A 19,284-nucleotide genomic window follows, 5' to 3' on the forward strand; every position below is an offset into this window, starting at 1 on the left:
TGGGTGGTGTGCACGTGGACCTGCGCGTAGCTCCCCTCACCGTTAACCCGTTTCACAAGCTGTCGTTCTGTGTAACTTTATGCAGACTTATTCGCTCAAACGTTAACTTTGTTTTTGGAAAGTTCCCTCATCATCTAAGGTCTAGGATTACGAAATGACATTTTTTGTGTGTCCAAACTGGATCACAAACAGTAAACAATTTGGGTACTAAGTTAAGCTAAATTTTATCTGGTAGAGATCTTGCTAAACCTATGATTTAGCTTTGTTCCAATTATGTTCAGCATGAATTGAGTAGGTGGTGTAAATATGTTCCAGCTGGTTCTTCCTTCTGTAGGAAACTGCTGAACACTTAAAGTGAAGCTTCCATTTCCCACAAGGCATACCATAACTTCTGGAGTGGTCTTCAAGTTAGTTAGGTATCTGAGTTTGCGCTATGGTTCTCTGAAGATTTGGGCAAGATCTGAGTAATGGGGCTGACTGTGCTGAGCAAGTTGACAGTATTGTAACTGTTAAGTCGGAAGCAAGCTACTTAGTGGTTTTGACTGTGAAAACAGTGAACTATTAGTTTTCAATATAAAGTGTGAGATAAACTGTCCAGCAAAGAAATTTTAAAACGTCTAGTAAATAGTAGTATCTTAAATACTCTTAAGGCGCGGTTCAGTGAATTCAGACTCACTTGGTGGGACCTCCCTGGGGGCACAGTGGTTAAGAATCCACCTGCCAATGCAGGGGACACGGGTTCAAGCCCTGGCCCGGGAAGATCCCACATGCCGCGGAGTAACTAGGCCCGTGCGCCACAGCTACTGAGCCTGCACTCTAGGGCCCGTGGGCCACAACTACTGAGCCCACGTTCCACAACTACTGAAGCCCGCGCACCTAGAGCCCGTGCTCTGCAACAAGAGAAGCCACCACAATGAGAAGCCCGCGCACCGCAACGAAGCGTAGCCCCCGTTCAGCACAGCTAGAGAAAGCCCGCGCGCAGCAACGAAGACCCAGTGCGGCCCCCCTCCCACAAAAAAAAATGTAAACTCAATTGGCTGAGTTCAGCGAGTGCAAGCCAAGAACTACTGTATATATATATAAAGATAGAAAACTTACTTATATGGCGGCCGCACTAGCCCATTTAGATTTAAAATTTCTCATCATGTTTTTTTGGGTAAAACAATTGTCACTCAGATATGGTCAGGTCATTTCCTGCCTTCTCTCCCGGTGTTGGGCTTCTAGCTTTTTTTTTGTTTTGTTTTGTTTTACATAGATGGATAAATACTTTTACAGTTATTTTAAAATAATATAATAGATCCTGCAGTTTGCTCATCTGCTGAATGCAACTTAGATCCGTTAGTACACAAAGTGACCGTGTTCTTTTTAAATGCGTCATGAGAGTGCAGGTACCTCTGGCCTGGGCCCTGGATGAGCTTCTCTGGAGCAGGTGTGTGCGCCTAGGTCCTGCCAGGCTCCCTCCACTGTGGCGGGGGTGTTTCTCCATGAGAGCCCACTTCTCACGCACACACTTACCACCACAGCGCTTCCAAGTTGGAAAATGCTTTGACGAAGATACAGCGGAACTCTGCCTTTGGAAGATCATGAGTTAGATTATCTAACCTTCTCTAAGGCATCTATCCTGCAAGGCTGTTGGATAAATCCAGAGTAACGTACCAATCCTAACACACGTGCTGGGTAGACAACACCAGCGCGTTCAGTCTGCATTACCTCTACGCTGTTTGAGTACCAAAGATCTATCAAGAAGAAAGAAACTACAAAAAAGGCAAAAGGAAGTAAATGAATACAGCAGCATTAGGCGGTGGTTTTAATATTGTTTATTAGCACAGTAACAAATGCAGACTTAGGCAGTCCACAACATAGAACCAATCCACTGAGCAACTCCTATTCCACTCCTTACAGTTAACAGCTTAAGGTATTTTACTACAGGTTTTCACAAGTCCTGATTCAAACCTCTTATCTTTTCACAAGAAAGGAGACTGGCATATAAAATAAAATACATAACTACTGATATTTCCTATATGGTGTCTTATAGCCATGTGTCCATTGTATATATATGAGATGACAGTCTCTAAAAGCTGTTAAATATCACTGTTCCCCTCCAAGAAGGGAAAAGAAATTCCAATTTTTTAAAACAAAAGACTGTGTAGTCTTGAAAGGACTTTACATAAATGGCCATGTGTGTAACCTGTACAAACTAAGCTGTTTCAGATTTACAGACTACAAGCAACTGAACCCAAACGTCTATTCTTCTCTGTACTGCATTTTTAAAAGTTGCTATTACCAATTCTGTCTACTGTAGCAAGATACCTTAAGTTACAACAAAATCTTAGGAAATAAGACTGAATAATATCTGTTATAGAAATACCCTACTCTTCACCAACGCCCACCCTCCCCCACCCCTTCAAAATCATAAGCAGCTCTCTCTGTGACAGACAAAGAATGTAGAGAATGGTGACGACCCAATTTATGTAGCGTATCTCTTGGTCCACTGTCTGGCCATTCTGTCATGTTCTGCTCTGTTGGTCATATACTGAGTGGCAATACTTCCCACCAAGGGGTCGGCTGGAAGAAAAGAACGTACGTTACTTCGAAGAAGGGAAAGGAACATTGTTAAGTTTCAGCAAATAAGCTAGTGACAGCTTGTGAGGAAATGGACAGAGTAGCTGTGATCAAACCACTCCACCATTTGGGATACTTTTCCTCCTGGACTTTAAAAAACAGCATGGATGCAGGGGGATCCTGATCCAGACAGAGAGGTCTGGCCCTGTCTCCTTAGTTCATTCTATCTCTCCCCCAACCCCCCCCGCCACGGGAAGGGTTTTGCTCCTGCGTGTCAGGGCACGGAACGCGCAAGGCCCTAGGCTGCAGTGAACACCCAGCTGTGTTCACAGGACCTTCTGCTCGATGGCACCAGTTGTGACACTGAGCGCTGTCAAGTCCTCAGGGCTACTGCAAGCGAACGCTATTTACCTCTCTACTCTGTTGACCCGCAAAGACCCAAAGTTGCCAGGTCAAAACCTGTACTTCCGATTAAGTACAGTGTTCCTCTGAAACCTAAATAAAATCTTTAGTAATTAAATTTATATTTCTTTATCTAGAAAAAACGTTTTTAATAAGAGGAAATTAAGGCCCAGACGAAACCACAGTCTGGTAATCAGCAGAGAAACAACGCCACGTCAGTAAGCGGTTGTGGGCAGGTGATGAGCAGACCCGCAGGCAGAGGGCGGGTGACTCAACATTCACAAGTGTGTGTGCCGTTTCTGTATGGGAAACGGGAAAAAAGGGGGAGAGAATGAAGATGTAAAAACCTAAGGCAATCTTTTGTCAATCTTTTGTAAGTCTTCAGTTTATAACACCTTGTTGCTAGAACACATCAAGTAATGGTGAAGTCACTGCATTTTTCACCTAGTAGACTGAACTCTTGATTAGAACTTTCTTTGAAAAGCAATGAGTTTTTGTCCCTTGAAAGCCCGTACAAAAATAAAATCTGAACTTTATCTTTAGAAGATCTTAGTTTAAGTGGAAAATAACCATTTTCCAGGTGAGGAGGAAAAAAACAAGGTAAAGAATTATTAACCTTACCAGGATTACAGTCTGTAAGAAGTGAGCAGATAGAAAGAAGGACTTTAGAAATGGTTAGTGCTGGACTCCAGTTATCTTTCAATATGTCCAAGCAAATAACTCCTTGACTGTTAATATTACAGTGATAGATTCTTGTCCGAAATGTAACCTAAAAAACAAGACAGTGTTAAATGAAATCTGAACAGCAAACAATGAAACTTTTTACTAAATTGCCTCTTCAATTAAATGGTCCTGAAAGAGACATTTGGTCTTTTAAAAAAGTGAATTATTTATTTATTTGTTTTGTTTTGTTTTGTTTTGTTTTTTTGCGGTACGCAGGCCTCTCACTGTTGTGGCCTCTCCCGTTGTGGAGCACAGGCTCCGGACGCACAGGCTCAGCGGCCATGGCTCACGGGCCTAGCTGCTCCATGGCATGTGGGATCTTCCCGGACCAGGGCACAAACCCGTGTCCCCTGCATCGGCAGGCGGACTCTCAACCACTGCGCCACCAGGGAAGCCCGAACTGTTTTTAAAACAGTTTAAGGCTGATAAGAGTTAGGGTAAGAGACTATTTCATGAAATTGAGATTAGAAAGTGTTCACTGATACAATCTCAGGGATTTTCAATTTCATTTAAAAAGTAATATCCATCAACAAAAAGCAAGGTAACCTCAATTTTTTTTTAAATTGAAGTATAGTTGATTTACAATGCTGTGCTAATCTCTGCACAGCAAAGTGACTCAGTTACACATATATATGTTGGGTTTTTTTTTGCGGTACGCAGGCCTCTCACTGTTGTGGCCTCTCCCGTTGCGGAGCACAGGCTCCGGACGCACAGGCTCAGCGCCATGGCTCACGGGCCCAGCCGCTCCGCGGCATGTGGGATCTTCGCGGACTGGGGCACGAACCCATGTCCCCTGCATCGGCAGGCGGACTCTCAACCACTGCGCCACCAGGGAAGCCCCACGTTCTTTTTTTAATCGTCTTTTCCATTATGGTTTATCCCAGGAGATCGGATATAGTTCCCTGTATAGTTCTTGAATTCATCTTTAGCAGTTTTAATGTATTAAGTATTTTCCAAACGTTTCCAAGTTTGAACAGCTAATTGTTTGCTGACCTCTTGTGTTAGCTGGTAGTACTACATGGCCTCAAAGCAAGCTTTAGAATCTAATTCAAACAAACACAGTGGGTACATAAAGACAAAGTGCTTAGCAAACAATGATCACACACCGAAAAGGCTGAAAAATATATTTGAAGATGAGGTTTGTTTCTGCTTTTTCTGACCTTTATATATCAGATCTTGCAGATAATCGTGCCTACCTAAATCACAGAATTCACTTAAACAGAATCTCCACAGGTGAGGAGCTAGAAGTGGGTAAGGACCACAGCAGCAGACGAATCAACATCAGCCCCACGAACCTGGGTTACTTTGTCTGGTCTCCTACTTTTTATTTGTGAAATACACTGACTCATTCCAAAGTGAAAAAACCCTATCACTTTACCAGTTTTTTTTTTTTTAAGCGACAGACTTGTGGTCGGTCACCTCTTGGGCTGCAATTGTACCTTTTTCCCTAGCAGTCCACCCCATCCCCAAGAAGAGGTTTTCCTTCCGACTGGGCCAATGAGAATCACGGTGTCGAGTGTTACAGGAGACAGTGACTGAGCAACCCCTGCCCATCCTAGATGAGAAAGCCCAAGCTTGGGGTCAGGATCTGAACAAGACCAAAAGATGACAAGGAATGGAATCCAAGGCTTTGTTTGGTAGGAGATTGTCTAACTGTTTTAGTGCGTGGATATTTTGACACCATTTTTATCTGTTCAGAAACTTTTTCTGTTGAGTGGGAAATAGGGGATTATTTATAGGTTGCTGACTGTGTTACTACAAATATTAGCAGGATTTTAAGCCCCATCAAAACAAAGCACTTACTCTTAGAAATGGTCTTTGCCAAAAGAGGCAAAGTCAACCCAAAGAAGTGTTTTGTGTATGTTGAAGTGTACTTAGAGATTTGTCAAAATGTAACAGAAATCTATTTATTTGTGATTAACAACTCAATTTTAAAAGCCTGAATAATCTTTCATGGGAGTATGTAAATTTCAGCATGAATCGGGGAATTTCTTACCTTTGGAGGCTTGAAGGGATATTCTGGTGTGAAAGTGATATCAAGGAAGAATACACCACCCTCATACACGGACCCTGGAGGCCCTAGGATGGTTGATCTCCATTCATAGATGTTATCGCCTTTGGGACCAGCACTGTGAAATAATACACCAGAAGGTGAGTAGATGGCGGGGCATCCCCATTTTTACAGTGTGTCCCCAAAACGGGGAAAGGTCGCCTCTCCTTCCTTTTTGTTTAGTGTGTGGATTCTCTCCACAAAACACAGGTATCTTTCATACAGGCCTCTGATGCAGGCCTCCAACAAGCCTTAGGTCAAGTATATGGTAAAAAAGGACGCTGAAACCAGTCTATGCCCGCTTAACTGTGAAGAAGCAAGAAACACCTCACTTTGCAAACCCTCTCTCCTTGATACATCATAAGAAAATGTAAGCGTAAACGATACTTTACAAAAAGAGAAACACCTCTCAGCACACCAGAATTCATTAAATTAGTGACAGAGTTTTGCTCACGGCTACATCATCTTTGAGGACCATTTTAAGCACCAAAGCTTCGTTTCTGACCCTCTGACTGGGGCTCTTTCTTCCTCCTTGTTCTTGTTTCTCCATGATCTTACCCTAAAAGGAGTCCGACAGGTTGCAGGTTCTCTTTACAGCAGAAACCATGCTGGCTGGAGCAGGAGGAGGACAGAGTATCCGGTTACCAGCCGTTCAGTTCTCACTTCTGCACATGTTAGATTCCGCAGTCAGGTTCTCTCTCTACACGTTAAGCTACCCTCACCTGCGAGCTCAGCGCTCTACACGCCTAGTGACACCGCAGCGCCCTCCCCCACAGCACTGTGTCGGCTCACAGAGTGCCCTGTAGTCAAGCACGTTAATAAAAATACAAGCAAGACCTCCGAGGGCTGGCTAGCACATCTGTCCACACAAGTAAGTGTAAAGCTCCGCTACCGAGAGAGAAGACGCAAGTCTGGGCGACGGTCTCGGTGCCGATGCAGACACACCTGCCCGCACCGCGGGGTAACGGGTAACGGCGTGGACAGCTTCACTTGAGACGCTCAAGCCTAACTGTTAACAGCCGCTTCGAGGACAGCAGTGTGTGTTGGCCAAACAACAAAAGGTCTTTGCCTGGAGAGGTCTGTAGATCCCAGTGGATACATAGCATAATTTCTACAGAGCAGGCAAGGCTCTTTTCAACACACGTATGGTGTGAACTGGATTCACTCCCCACACACTCACGGAAGGCCCACGCCTGACGCAGACGCTAGATGCCAAGGTTCCCTAACGCACAAAACAAGAACTGCTTGTCTTCAACATGCCCGCTGCTAACTGGTTAGAGATGGGGTTCAAGTCCTTCTAGGAGAAAGAGGAGATGAAGAGGAAGGGAGGGGGAAAAAAAAAAGGAAAAGAGAAAACCTACCTGTGGCCCTATACTTTCCTCAAACCCACCAGAGATTTTTTCCTTTCAACCTGAAATTTGGAGTGGGAGAAACCACAGCAACATAGGTTAGGGGAATGAGCCTGTAAAAGAGAACCAGAAGAAAACAAGTTTGGGGGGAAAACATGGTGTGGCAAAAAGGAGGGAGAAGATACGGACGAAGGACAGGGGCCAATGGGCAATGGGGAGGGTTAGGGCCCAAACTGGTCAAGAGGCAGAAAGCATTCGGACACTCACTGAGCACTTACTGGCTGTGTGACCTCGAGCAAGTTAGAGCACCCACCTCACAGGAATGTTCTGAGAACTAAAATACTGATAATATGGGGGGGCGGGCGTGACTATCTCTGCAGAACAACAGGCCCACAGTAATCTCCCATTAAATGGCAGCCGTCACCTCCGTTTCCAATTATCTGATGATTCCCACTGGCTCAAATACTACGGTCCCTGAATATCTCCTTGTGATGGGTATTCCCAACAACTATTAAAAACCTGTTTTACACGGGACAGATATGGGAAGAGAGCTCGTTTAATTAACACTGTCTCTAATATTAAGTCACACGTATATGCAGACACCAATCTTCGAGTTTAAAAAAAAAAGACGACTTCCCGACTTCCGATTCTGCATGACATCTGACCACAGTTCTCACAAGGTGCAAGGTAGGGAGTGCTCCTAACCCACCCTCTCCCTCTAAAAACATGCAGTAACCCCTCCAGGTGAAAGGATACAACTCTGATTGCTGCTGCTTCATACATAGCCTGAGATTAGAACTGGTCCTTGGGCATCTGAAGTTTGCTGACCTGCTTATATGTTTGCATCCAGCATATGTACTTGAACAGAAAGTCTACAAACCATGGCTGATGCAGCTATGATACCTGATTACCAGACTGGAGTTAACTGAAAAGTGGACTAAGCAGATGAAGATGACACTGACACAGAGGCTGCAGATAAAAAGACAAACTATTCTCTCTTATCCAACTAGATAAGAACTCACGGTATCTGAGACTTAAAGGCAAGAGGCTATCATTTACTGTAAACCCCTCTTCTTACAGATGAGGAACCAAGGCCAAGAGCAGAAGCTAGGCCATCCAAAACACTAGCGCATCAGCAGCCATACTGTTTTCCTCAGTCAGCCTGGTGATGCTAAGAGACCCAGAAAAAAATAACAGTAAAGTCAGTCCAACCCTGGCGGGGACATGTTCGCATAGGCCCAATTCTGCTGGCCCCTTAGTACAGAAAAAAGATAAAAGAAGAACAAAGGTCTAACAACATGCCACTACAAGCAGATTTTACGACTGTACAGAAATTTCATCATCAAAATAATCTATGGAACTTCAAAAATTACAGATTCCTGACCTTTAAGCCCAGGCCTCCTGAGCTTAAACCCGAGAATCTACATATTTAAAAAGCTCCTCTGGGGACCTTTGAGCAGGTGGTCTGCATTTGGGACCCCCTTGTACAGGTCACTGGGAGTAGGACAACCAGTTGAGAATGCGAGCTTTAACTTTTCACGCTTGTCACCTGTGATACAGCTAGAAATCCAAATCAAGATCGCTACTTGTTTGTAATCCAGCTTTCAGTTCGGGTGTGAACCTTCCTGAAAGTTCAGAAAAAAGTATGGAGAAAGAGAGTTCAAGAATCAAGTACACAGCATAAGCTTCAAAAAAGTGGAGAATGAAGGTGGGTTACAGTAAGAAAAATAATGAGTGAAATAATATCAAATGTAGTTGAAATGCTAAAGCTTTGGAAAAGATTCAACAGCATAGATCCCTAACCTGTGGGTCCTCAACCAGGAGGCTTAGAAGTTACTGTGAGGGGTCTGAGAACCCACTGGAAAGACCAAGCAACGCTGCCTGAATAAAAACTTCAGCTATTCATTCTAAGGCTGTTATTGGATGAATTCACGTAGCTTTCTGTCTTATGCATTTTCTTAATCACAGAATAAAACAAAAATGATGATATGGGGCCTGCAAAACTTTTGCTTTTTTTTCTTCCTTCCAATTCTCACTGGAAAAGTTAGGCTCTACTTGTCCAGAAGGTGGGTAGACACAGACCCATGGCAGGGGGCGGGGCGCACGGGAGGGGGTGAGAGGGCAGAAGTCCCCGGCTCTCAGAAGGCCACTGTCAGGGAGAAGCTACGTGAGGCTGTTCCGGGGGAAGTGTGTCCAAGCACCCCACCCCTTCCTCCATAGGGTGACTGACTGGACCCCTCAGGTGGTCAGCATATGCCTCCCCCTGCCTTCCGTCTCCCTCCCTGTAACAGAAGATACTTCTGGTTTCACAATAAGGAACGTAACTCCAATTTTAAATACCGGTTGAAGTATTCTCATCAGTCTAGGTGATCAGAAGGGGTGGAAACTTCTGAATTGGGAGGTGGGGGGACTGAATTTAAGGCATTAAGGAAAGATGGGAACAACAACAAAAAATACACCTCCCTGTTTGGAGACAGTGAAACCCAACTGTGATTGGAATCTCTGCAGGCAGCTGAGACTGAGAAGGGAAAACGAGCCCATGCCTTTGCCTTCCAGATTCTGTTAAACAGGGACATAACGTTTATCTGCAACACAAACACTTTTCCAAAGAACTCCCTGGTGGTCCAGTGGTTAGGACTCCGCGCTTTCACTGCCGAGGGTCGGGGTTCAATCCCTGGTCGCCGAACAGCCAAGGAAAAAAAAAAAGTGTAACACACAGAACTCTTATACAAGGCAAAAAGAAAGAACTGTGCCCTGAATTCTGTTTTTTCCCTTCTGGTCAAAATAAATACAGCCGCAGTAAACATTTTAAGAAAAATGATAGTAACTTATACTTTTGACACAGTATTTTCTTATTTCTGTAGTGGTTTCTGACGCCCTACGGACCCATCAACAGTGGGAGCAGGGGTGTATGAAGCCCGCCGGCTGGCAGGCACTCACCATGGTCCAGGCCTCCCGCCTTCGAGGGCCTCCCCGCAGTGAGCGCTGGGAAGGGCCATTACACGCTGCAGCTCTCCTGTCTCCCAGATACTCTCTGGGGAGCTACACGAGGCACAGAGCTGCTGACGGGTGTAACTAACGCTTAGCACATATGGTCCTAAATAGAATCTGAACAGTATAAAAAGTAATTAACACAAGTCATTTAAGGTATCATCCAAAGAAATTAATAAAACCAACTCTTAAAAACTGTCATTAGAGTAGTCTAACTACTGGCATCTAATGTGCCCTCTGGACCGACTTCTCCAAGAAAACTGCATAAGCCAACGTTTAAGCTTCATTTTGTTTTGTCTTAAAATCATGCTTTTCTCGGTCCTCCCCCATTCCCATCCTCAATATTTAGTTTATTAAAAACTTAGCTTCCATTTCAACAGTTAGAAACCAAAGTTGCACTTCAGTTTTCAAAAGGTATCACCGATTTCTTATAAAGAATATCCTGAAAGCAGGCAAAAATTATAATCGATTTTAAGAAATGGTATTTCTACCTGATCAATTTTTTAATTGTTATTGGGAGAGATGACCCTTGCTTACAAACATAGAAAACCCTAACTCAGATGTTCTTTTAGGCATAATCCTGAAAGACGACTTAGTTATCTAGTCTCACACCCCAGCAAAAAGTGAGGGATGAGAGGTCCGGAGACAGAAAGATAAGAAACATGCCGCAGGCGAGCGCGTGGACGGCAGCAGCAGGCCGGGAACGTGTGCCGGCGTGCCCCGAGAAAGGGGCGAGGCTCAGGATCAGCCGGTTGGCAGCTCAGCTCTTCCCACCTAAAAACCCCAAGTACTCCCTGCTATCATCCCGCAGTACAATGAGTAACGTTTCATAAAAACAAAGAACTGGCACTTGGAGTATCCAATGATCGTCCCCAGGAAACGGGATGCAGCAGAGACTGTGGACTAGCTAGTCCATGTGTCTTTCCTCCTCTTCTTTGTAGGAGCGACATGATAAAGCAAAACTAGTTGCTTATGTAAAGTGCGTCACTCACGTCACAAAATCCCCCAAATTCCCCCATTTCAACAGCAGCCTTAGAGCAGTGGTTCCCCATTGGGGGTGATGCTGCCTCCGAGGCAGTTTTGGGTGTCACAATAGGACGGGGCGCGGGGGGTGCTACTGGCACCTTGTGGGTAGATGCTAGATGCTGCTCAACATCCTACGATGCCCCGGAGAGCCCCCGCAATATAGAATTCTCTTGGCCAAAATGTCAGCAGCGCCAAGGCTGAGAATCCTGCCTTAGAGAAAATGTGCCCGAAATCAGATAGGAAAGAGAAGAGCTTCAGCTTGAACCCCTACTGTCAGACTCCAGTGCCCACCCTCTGATCTCTGCCCCACTGCTCAGTGCCTGGTACAGAAAAAAACATTCAATTTATATGGCTGTCATTATTATAAAAGTTAGATTTGCGGGACTTCCCTGGTGGTTAGGATTCGGCGCTTTCACTGCCGTGGCCCGGGTTCCATCCCTGGTCGGGGGAACTGAGATCCCGAAAGGCAAAGGCAGGCGCAGCTCGGCCAACACAAAACAAAATAAAACCAAAAAAAGTTAGATTTGCACGTGTTCTAGTGTTCTATAGACCCTTGCTACTCAAAATGTGGTCCCTGAACAAAGCAACACCAGCGTCCCCTGGGTGTTTGTTAGAAATGCAGACTCTCAGACTCCACCCCAGACCTAAGGCAGCAGAATTTGCATTTTAACAAAGTCTCCAAATGATGCCTGACCGCATTAAAGCTTGAGAAGCCAGCTACGGAGAAACGAAGTGGCAATGAACAGCAACTCTACTTTCCAATCTTCTAGACTTAGATGACCATTTATTTGTATTACCTTCTCTGTCTGTAATTCTGTGCAGTAAGAAACAAGTATTAACCCTGGTGATGCCTTGCTCTGTTAAGACTGTAAAATCAATACCATACACACAGAACTTAGAAAATGCTTACAGGAAGAGATCCACAATCGAATCTACACTCCCCACAACAAAGCACACTACTCAAACCCCATTCTTAATTTACTCTCCTTTTCCTAAGAAATTCAAGAAGAATATGATAAAATAGCATGAATCTATTTTATCAATTTACCAGAGGGAATCCTTATCTCCCACAACTACCTCTCAACAGACAGATGCTCTAGGGAATGAAAGCCGCCTTCTCCGTGAGATCTGCTTAACACACCCAGAGGAATTTTATAAAAACAAAACCAAAAACTGTGCTGTCCTGAGCATCCCTTCATAAAACAGTAACCACGTAACCTAGAAGTGAGTGGCAGGAGGAACGTGGAAAGTCAGCAAATCTCACTGCAGTGACCAGCAGGCTAGTGACGTGGCCTGGTCAGTGCTATGAAAAACTGGGGCACTCCCCTGTGCATCCTTCCTGGTAGCTCTGAGAGGCCTCCTCACACAAGCACAAGGCACGGCTGCTTCGCACACACCGTTCTGGCTACTGTCCCTCATAAAGAACTTTTAGGCCAAGGGCCAACCTAAAGTACTCCCCAGAAAAGCTGGTGCTCACGTGGGTAAGAACTCACATCAGTGGTATCCTGTGTGTCTAGGCAGTTACTCTGGAACAGAGTGGGTCCGTATAGCGGGTACATTTTCCTACATATGGGAGGGAAACGAACTCAAACTCAGGATCGAAAACAACACGATCCATGTCCACCAGGAAGCCTTCCCACAAAGCCCCCCAAAGTCCTGTTCTCAGAAGAGAACAGATTTGTCTGTGGATTATTTACACAGACTGCTACAGCTATGTGGGTGCACCACCTCTCTTACAACAGATTGTAAATCTCTAGAGATCAGTAATTTCCCACACATACTACAGGTTTGTAGGCCTGATAGTGATTAACAGTGTTTAATTAGCTGGTCAAAATATGTACCACTGTTTAAGGTTAAAGGACGACATTTCCAAATTAGGTGAAATAACAAAACACCACAAAAGCTCAATCCTGCCCAGCTAGCCATTCAATTATAGTTTTATCTTACACAACTGCTTTAGAAAAAAGCAACAGGTCCTTCTGGAAATTCACATTCCAATATTGAAAAAAAATCAGATGCACATAAAGACACAATTTTTAAAAGAAAATTAGTTAAAACTAGTTTCAAGATAATTTGAAAGGGACTCCCTTAGGGATAGTGAAAGAACTGTAGACCTAAAACACCATGGCCCTCAGGGGTTCCTTACTCCCAGCAAGGGACGGCTGAGTCACGAGAGTTTTTAGTTAACTGAGCCAAGAATCGCGCTTTAACTTCTGAACTACTGGGTATAGAGTGCGGGGTAGGTAGTGAGCAAGTGAAATGATAAACTAGTCCCAAGTCAAGGGACTAAAACATCAGACTGGGGCGGGGGGGTGGGCGGGAGAACGACACACAGGAAAGAGTGCAGAGCATTACAAGATCAGCACACCCGGTCTCAAAAGCCATGTTCCTATACAACGTTAAACAGGTAGCTAATTCAGGATTAAAGTGCATCAGCCAATAGCTCTTTTCTGCAGGAGCCACACAAGCCTGACTTAGAACAATTCTAATTTGTTTTTTTTCCCCAGAGAAGTAAGAGAAATGGTCAGAGCAGGTCCAGTTCTAAGGCTATTACTCCTCTATTGCCACTAAAAGAAGCCTTAGAGTCACATGGCCGAGTCCTGAGTTTTCAGGTGCAGTGCTTACATCAGCATATACTGATGTAAAACTGCTAAGTGAGTACCGCTGACCCTTGAACAACACGAGCTTTAACTGTGAGGGTCCACTTATGTGTGTATTTTTTTCAATCAATATATTCAAAAAATCTGGGGGGTTTTGCGACAATTTGAAAAAACTCACAGCCGAACTGCATAGCCTAGAAATATCGAAAAAATTAAGGAAAAATTAGGTATGTCATGAAGGCATAAAATGTCTATACACATACAACATACAAAATATGTGTTGATTGATGTTGATGCTATTGGTAAGGCTTCTGGTCACCAGCAGGCTATTAGTAGTTGGGTTTTGGGGGGAGTCGAACGTTATACTTGGGACCCCCAACCACTGCGCTATTCAAGGGGCAACTGTAAACAGAAACCAGTTATTAGTCTGGCTCTTACGCTCATCAGTCCACAGGGTCTCCTAAGCACAATCAGCTCGCCTGTCGGGACGGTAAGTGTATTGTGGGTAAATGAGAGGCAGCTGGGGGGAAGGAGAGCCTCTCGTTTAGACTTTTGGGGGGAAAAGGCGCACTTGTTAACACCTGTACCCCCCACACTTTAGTGCTGATCCTCAAAAGCAACAGTGACACAAGGAAGAGCTATTTAAAGGACAACAAAGTTCTCAACAAAGAACTTACCAGGTTCTACTCAATTCCAAGAACAGATTCTAGAACACATCTTTGGCTACAGAGCTCTCTCTCATAAAGGTTTCCCATCCACTCACACTCGTCACCTTCTGTGCAGGCTCCACTCTGCAGCTGCTGGCCACCTCCGACTGCAGGTGGGCAAGCAGGGGACGGCCTCACAGCGGGCAACGTGGGCAGTGACGTCAAGTGGAAGCGCTCACGACACGAGGCTCGCCACCCACCAGAGACAGACCTGCCTCAACTATCCTGCTGCAGGGGTTTTTTTTGGGTCGCTTATCACGTGGTGTGAATTCTATAGTTATTTTATTGTCTGATAAAGCTTTTATTTAATAATAATTTAAAATTTTTACTGTCCTTTAAAGTGTTCCACTTTGGACGGTACACGGTTAATCAACGTATGCGGGGATCTCAGACCACATTCCTGCACCAGCCCATCAGTCTGGAGCGGACTCCCCCGCGGTCCCCTACTTCTAGCAATCTTGCCGCTGGGTCTTCATCCTCAACCTGCACCCTCTTTCCGGGACTTTGAGTAAAACACCCCAAGCAGGTGTTCCCCATCCTAGGTCCAGCCCCTACCTCTTCCCTCAGCACAGAACCCAGGTGGATTTGGAGAGTAAAAACGCCTTCAGCTCAAGCTGGCGTTGACATCATCAGGCAAAAGACTAGATCGGCAGTTTCCCCGAGACCCCTTCAACAGGCCCACAGGGCACGACTACTTTCCTAATTCTAACACATGATTGGCCTTTTTTTCCTCTCTATCTCTCCCATTTGCACCGAGAAGTTTTCCTGAGACTACATGAGGGGTGATACGGGGACAGTGTGAATGCAGAAGCAGATAGGGTAATCCAGCTGTTTTCTCAAGTCAGACATTAAAGCAATTTGCAAATATGTAAAAGTGTCACTCTTCTAGGTTTTTTTAGATATGGAAAATAGAGTTATATGTGAACCTGTCTTTTATGATTTTTAAATGAACTATTACTATTTTTAATGTTTCAGCTATAATTTTGAATGCAGTAAAAATCCGTAATTATTAACCACATAAACAAGAGCTTTGTTGCTGTTCGTAATAATTTTTAAGAATGTAACAGGGTCCTGAAACTTTTTAAAAAGTTTGGGAACTGCTGGGTAGATTATTTTAAAATAATATTAGCACAATTGGCTAACCACTAAAATAAGTGTTTGACTCTTACGCCCATCAGATATTTAAAAAACAAAACAAAACAAAACAGAAAACACCCTAAGAGCTTTCAACAGGAACTAGAAAGCAATGTGAGAGAGGAGTCTGCTACATGGGGCCGGCCCCTCTCAACCTGCCGCCCTGCACAGAGGCCGCCAGCGTCTCACGCACAGCCTCCTGCCTCGCGGTTCCGGCTCCGGTCCACTCCCAGCTGCCCGTCTGTGTCTCGGTGTCTAAAAGCTGCTCGGTCGGGGCCAGCAGGCAGGAAGCGCAGCTAAGTAACAACCTGTGGCGCTTGTACAACACAATCCACCCATCCTCTGACACCGCTCCCGGCAGCGGAGTCCAATTCCCCTCCCTCTGAAGAGGGCCGGTCAGAGTGACAGCTAAGTGGCACAGCAAGACTCCCCAAGCTGGTCCTTTCTTTTGGTGGTGAGACCCCCTCCGCCGCAGCTGTCGGGCACTCCCTCTGTGCACCTAGGAAACCCTGAACTACTGGGCACCTGAACACTGGGGACGCCGTGGACAAACCGCAGCAAGCACGGGAAGCCTGGGAAGGCTCGGTGTCCCAGCCCTCAGGCCCCGAGCCTCCACAGCCCGGCCCGACGGCCGTCAGGAAGCCTGCAGACGCCTCCAAGGTTATGACACGTGCTGGTAGCTGTTTCACAGGGCTTAGTTTGCGATGTTCTCGTAAGGCAGGAATAAACCACTGAACACTTCTCAAGAGCAGCCTCAGCCATCGGCGGAGTGCTGGCTGGGACAGTTCTCCAGCGTCCCCTTCGGCACCCGCACGATGGGAGCTGGCAAGGAGGCGTCCGTCCTTCACGGCAGTCTTTCCTTCCATCTCACTCCCCACCTCTACCTCTGTTCCTTACACTACAAAAACTACTCGTGTTCGAACTCTCATCTCAAGAGTCTCCTTCTGCAGGAACCAAGGCTGAGACACCAATGAAGTTACACACACACACAGGGAAAGATGAACATACGTGACTACACAAAAACCGAAGACCCTTAAGAGAAAGATGTCATCAACAGTTTATCAAAGGCTGGGGGTAGATGTCTGCAGGACGTGATTGAGGGTTAATATCCTGACTTAGGGAAAACGTTGAACATACTAACAGCAATGGATGAAAGTACACAGGCATTTCTCAAAAGAAACCCGTATGGCCAATAAACAAACTGTCAATCTTGCTTAGACTCAAAGAAATGCAAATTAAACATGAGACGCATTTTACCTGTAAGGACTGGCAAAAATTGAAAACACTGAAAATCTTCTGTGTTAATTGTATGAGGAAACAGGCACTCTCTTCCACTGTCTGTGGGACAGTACATTAGTAGTTCTTTTAGGCTGTGATTAGGTGTAAGATACTCAAATATAAATCCAGTATACCCTTTGACACAGAGATTCTGCTTCTCAGAACTTAACCTGAGGAAATAACTGGACATGTGCACATGGCTATAGTATTAGGATATTTATAAGAACCTTATGTATGATAAGAAAAAATCTGCAACGAGCTGAATTATCACTAGGAGATAGGTTAAATAAATCGTGGTACAAGCATATAATGGTACAGTCTACAGCTCTTAAATGAGATGAAGTATGCATCCTGAACAGGGTTTAAGGAAATCCATAATGTACATAACTGAAAAAGCAGGTTCCATAACAGTATGTAAAGCAATCTCATTTTTATAAGACATACCATATAACCAAACTGTTAATAGTGTTAAATACTGTTAAAACCTGCAGGATGAGAGACAGGGGATTTATTTTCTCCTTTAAACAGATCTAAATTACTGGGATTTTTAAAAACGATCATCTTTAACTTTCATGATTACAGTGTATCACCATTCTACAAAGGGTAGAAGAAATGGAATCTAACCCACCTAGTAACAGAGAAAGTAAGAGAGAAGGCAAGTAACTGTGGTTACCCTGGGGTAAACAGGGTTTCTGAGGAGAAAGCAAGCCCTTTAAGGGTTTAGGGGATGGAGGTCCTCCATCTGGGCTACTGAGGCCCAGTTTCCAAAGCCTGTGGTTTAGAACAGAGTCGTGGAGAGGAGACTTCAGACGAATTCACTCCTGCTCTTCAGAGCCCAAGGGCATTTTCCACAGGGACCCACTGACTTACCGCACCTTCGGGTGAAGATGTAAAATAGTCTTTAACAGGAAATGCCTGGGAGCGCTCCTGCCTCCAACTTACAGCCCTATGACAGAGGCCTCCCCTGACCTTCAGCTTGGAGACCGATGGGCACCGCCAGCCTGTCCTCCTCCCTCCTCTCAGGGGCTCCTTCCTAGCCTCTCCTCTGCACCGTGCTCCTAACCAGGAGCTGAGAGACGAGTTCAGCGAGAGATTACACACCCTCCAGCAGTGTAAACCAAAGCAGCTCACATACACACCAACAGCAGGAAGCAAACACTTTTCAGATTAAGGCAGGGGGATCTGACAGACCACTCGGCATACACATTACCACATACCAACTGTTAGCTAAGATGATCTGTTCAATTTACCTAAATATCTATCTAAGTGCTCAGTTTACCTAAAGAGTCAAAACATGAAAGACTCTGAAGTGGGTGGATTTAACTGTATGCAAAGTACTCCTCAAGAAAGTAGACAGAAATTTATCCAAGGATAATAAGCAAAATAATGTTTGAATTCAATTCCCCAGAATTTATTAGGTATCAGTTTGGTCTAACCTAATATATGCACATTTAAAATTCCACTCCAAGAACCAACATAAATCAAAAGCAGAAAAATACCCAACATTTGCAGAGAAACATATCCTTTCCACAATTCTTTCATAAACTCTGACTTTTTCGATCTTTACCCAAACCTTTTGTATCAGGAAAGGTAGCATTATCCCCATTTTAAAGATGGGGAAACAGATTCAGGAGGTTAAGTGATGTGCCTGTACAAAGTTCTAAAGCTAGAAAGCCACAGTTCTGGCCAATGCAATCCAGGCTTTCCTACATTGATATTCTTTCCACTACACCCATGGAGCTTCTGATAAAATTATCTGTCTTCAGACTCACCACCAATTTCATGTAATCACATTTACTAGTCTGCCTCTCCTACCTTATTATTTTATTTCTCTTTCGCATTTGGATGGAGGCTGGAATTAAACAGGAACAAGAAAATCTTGTGATCTAAGAGGTGTTATTAAAATTTCTTAAAGCAAAAATTGATTCACTTTATTTGTAGAAATGAATTAACCGGAAATACATACACACCACACAGTACCTACTTAGTGTGGAGAGAGGGGATTTTGCTGATGACGGGACAACTCCAAAACTGATGAGGATCCCCCGCTTAATGAAAACCAAAGGTGGTTTGGGGAAACAAGCATCAGTTCAATTGAATAACAATCCAAATGTTATGCTCCTAAATTGCAAAGAGAAAAAAGAAATAAACGCAATTCTTCAGGCGAAGACAAAAGCTAAGAAGCAGGTATAGAACATGACACCTACTTCCGCAGCTGAGAAGTTCGTCTGGTCCCAGACACAGCGCCGGAGCTCCGATCCACTCCACTCCAGCTCACACGGCACCAGGAGGGCTGGCCATCACCGAACTGACTTGCACTGAGAGGCAGGTCAACCCCCGCCTGAGGATACAGTACCACCCCTGCTCAGTGCTCTGTGAAGCCGGGGCCTCTGCAGCCTCTTTGTTCCCTCCGTCTCCATCGCAACTCAGAACCACCAGGACATCACAGGGTCAGGATGTGA

General features: G+C 44.8%; 1 protein-coding gene across 1 annotated transcript in view; it reads right to left on the minus strand.

The window, feature by feature from the left end:
* Nucleotides 1-1,801: 1,801 nt before the first annotated feature.
* The window catches only part of LOC307052979 (ubiquitin-conjugating enzyme E2 E1), a gene marked incomplete at its 5' end in the record, with an annotated part of 77,133 nt that continues 59,650 nt past the window's right edge, over nucleotides 1,802-19,284 (minus strand). Inside the window, 3 exons of the mRNA XM_079704161.1 lie at nucleotides 1,802-2,565; nucleotides 3,586-3,733; nucleotides 5,684-5,816. Coding sequence (XP_079560287.1) covers nucleotides 2,468-2,565; nucleotides 3,586-3,733; nucleotides 5,684-5,816 — 379 coding nt within the window. The 3' untranslated portion in view covers nucleotides 1,802-2,467. The remainder of the gene's footprint in view (nucleotides 2,566-3,585; nucleotides 3,734-5,683; nucleotides 5,817-19,284) is intronic.

The sequence above is a fragment of the Hyperoodon ampullatus genome (genome assembly GCF_949752795.1).
Source record: "Hyperoodon ampullatus genome assembly, chromosome: 5".
Classification (NCBI taxonomy): domain Eukaryota; kingdom Metazoa; phylum Chordata; class Mammalia; order Artiodactyla; family Ziphiidae; genus Hyperoodon; species Hyperoodon ampullatus.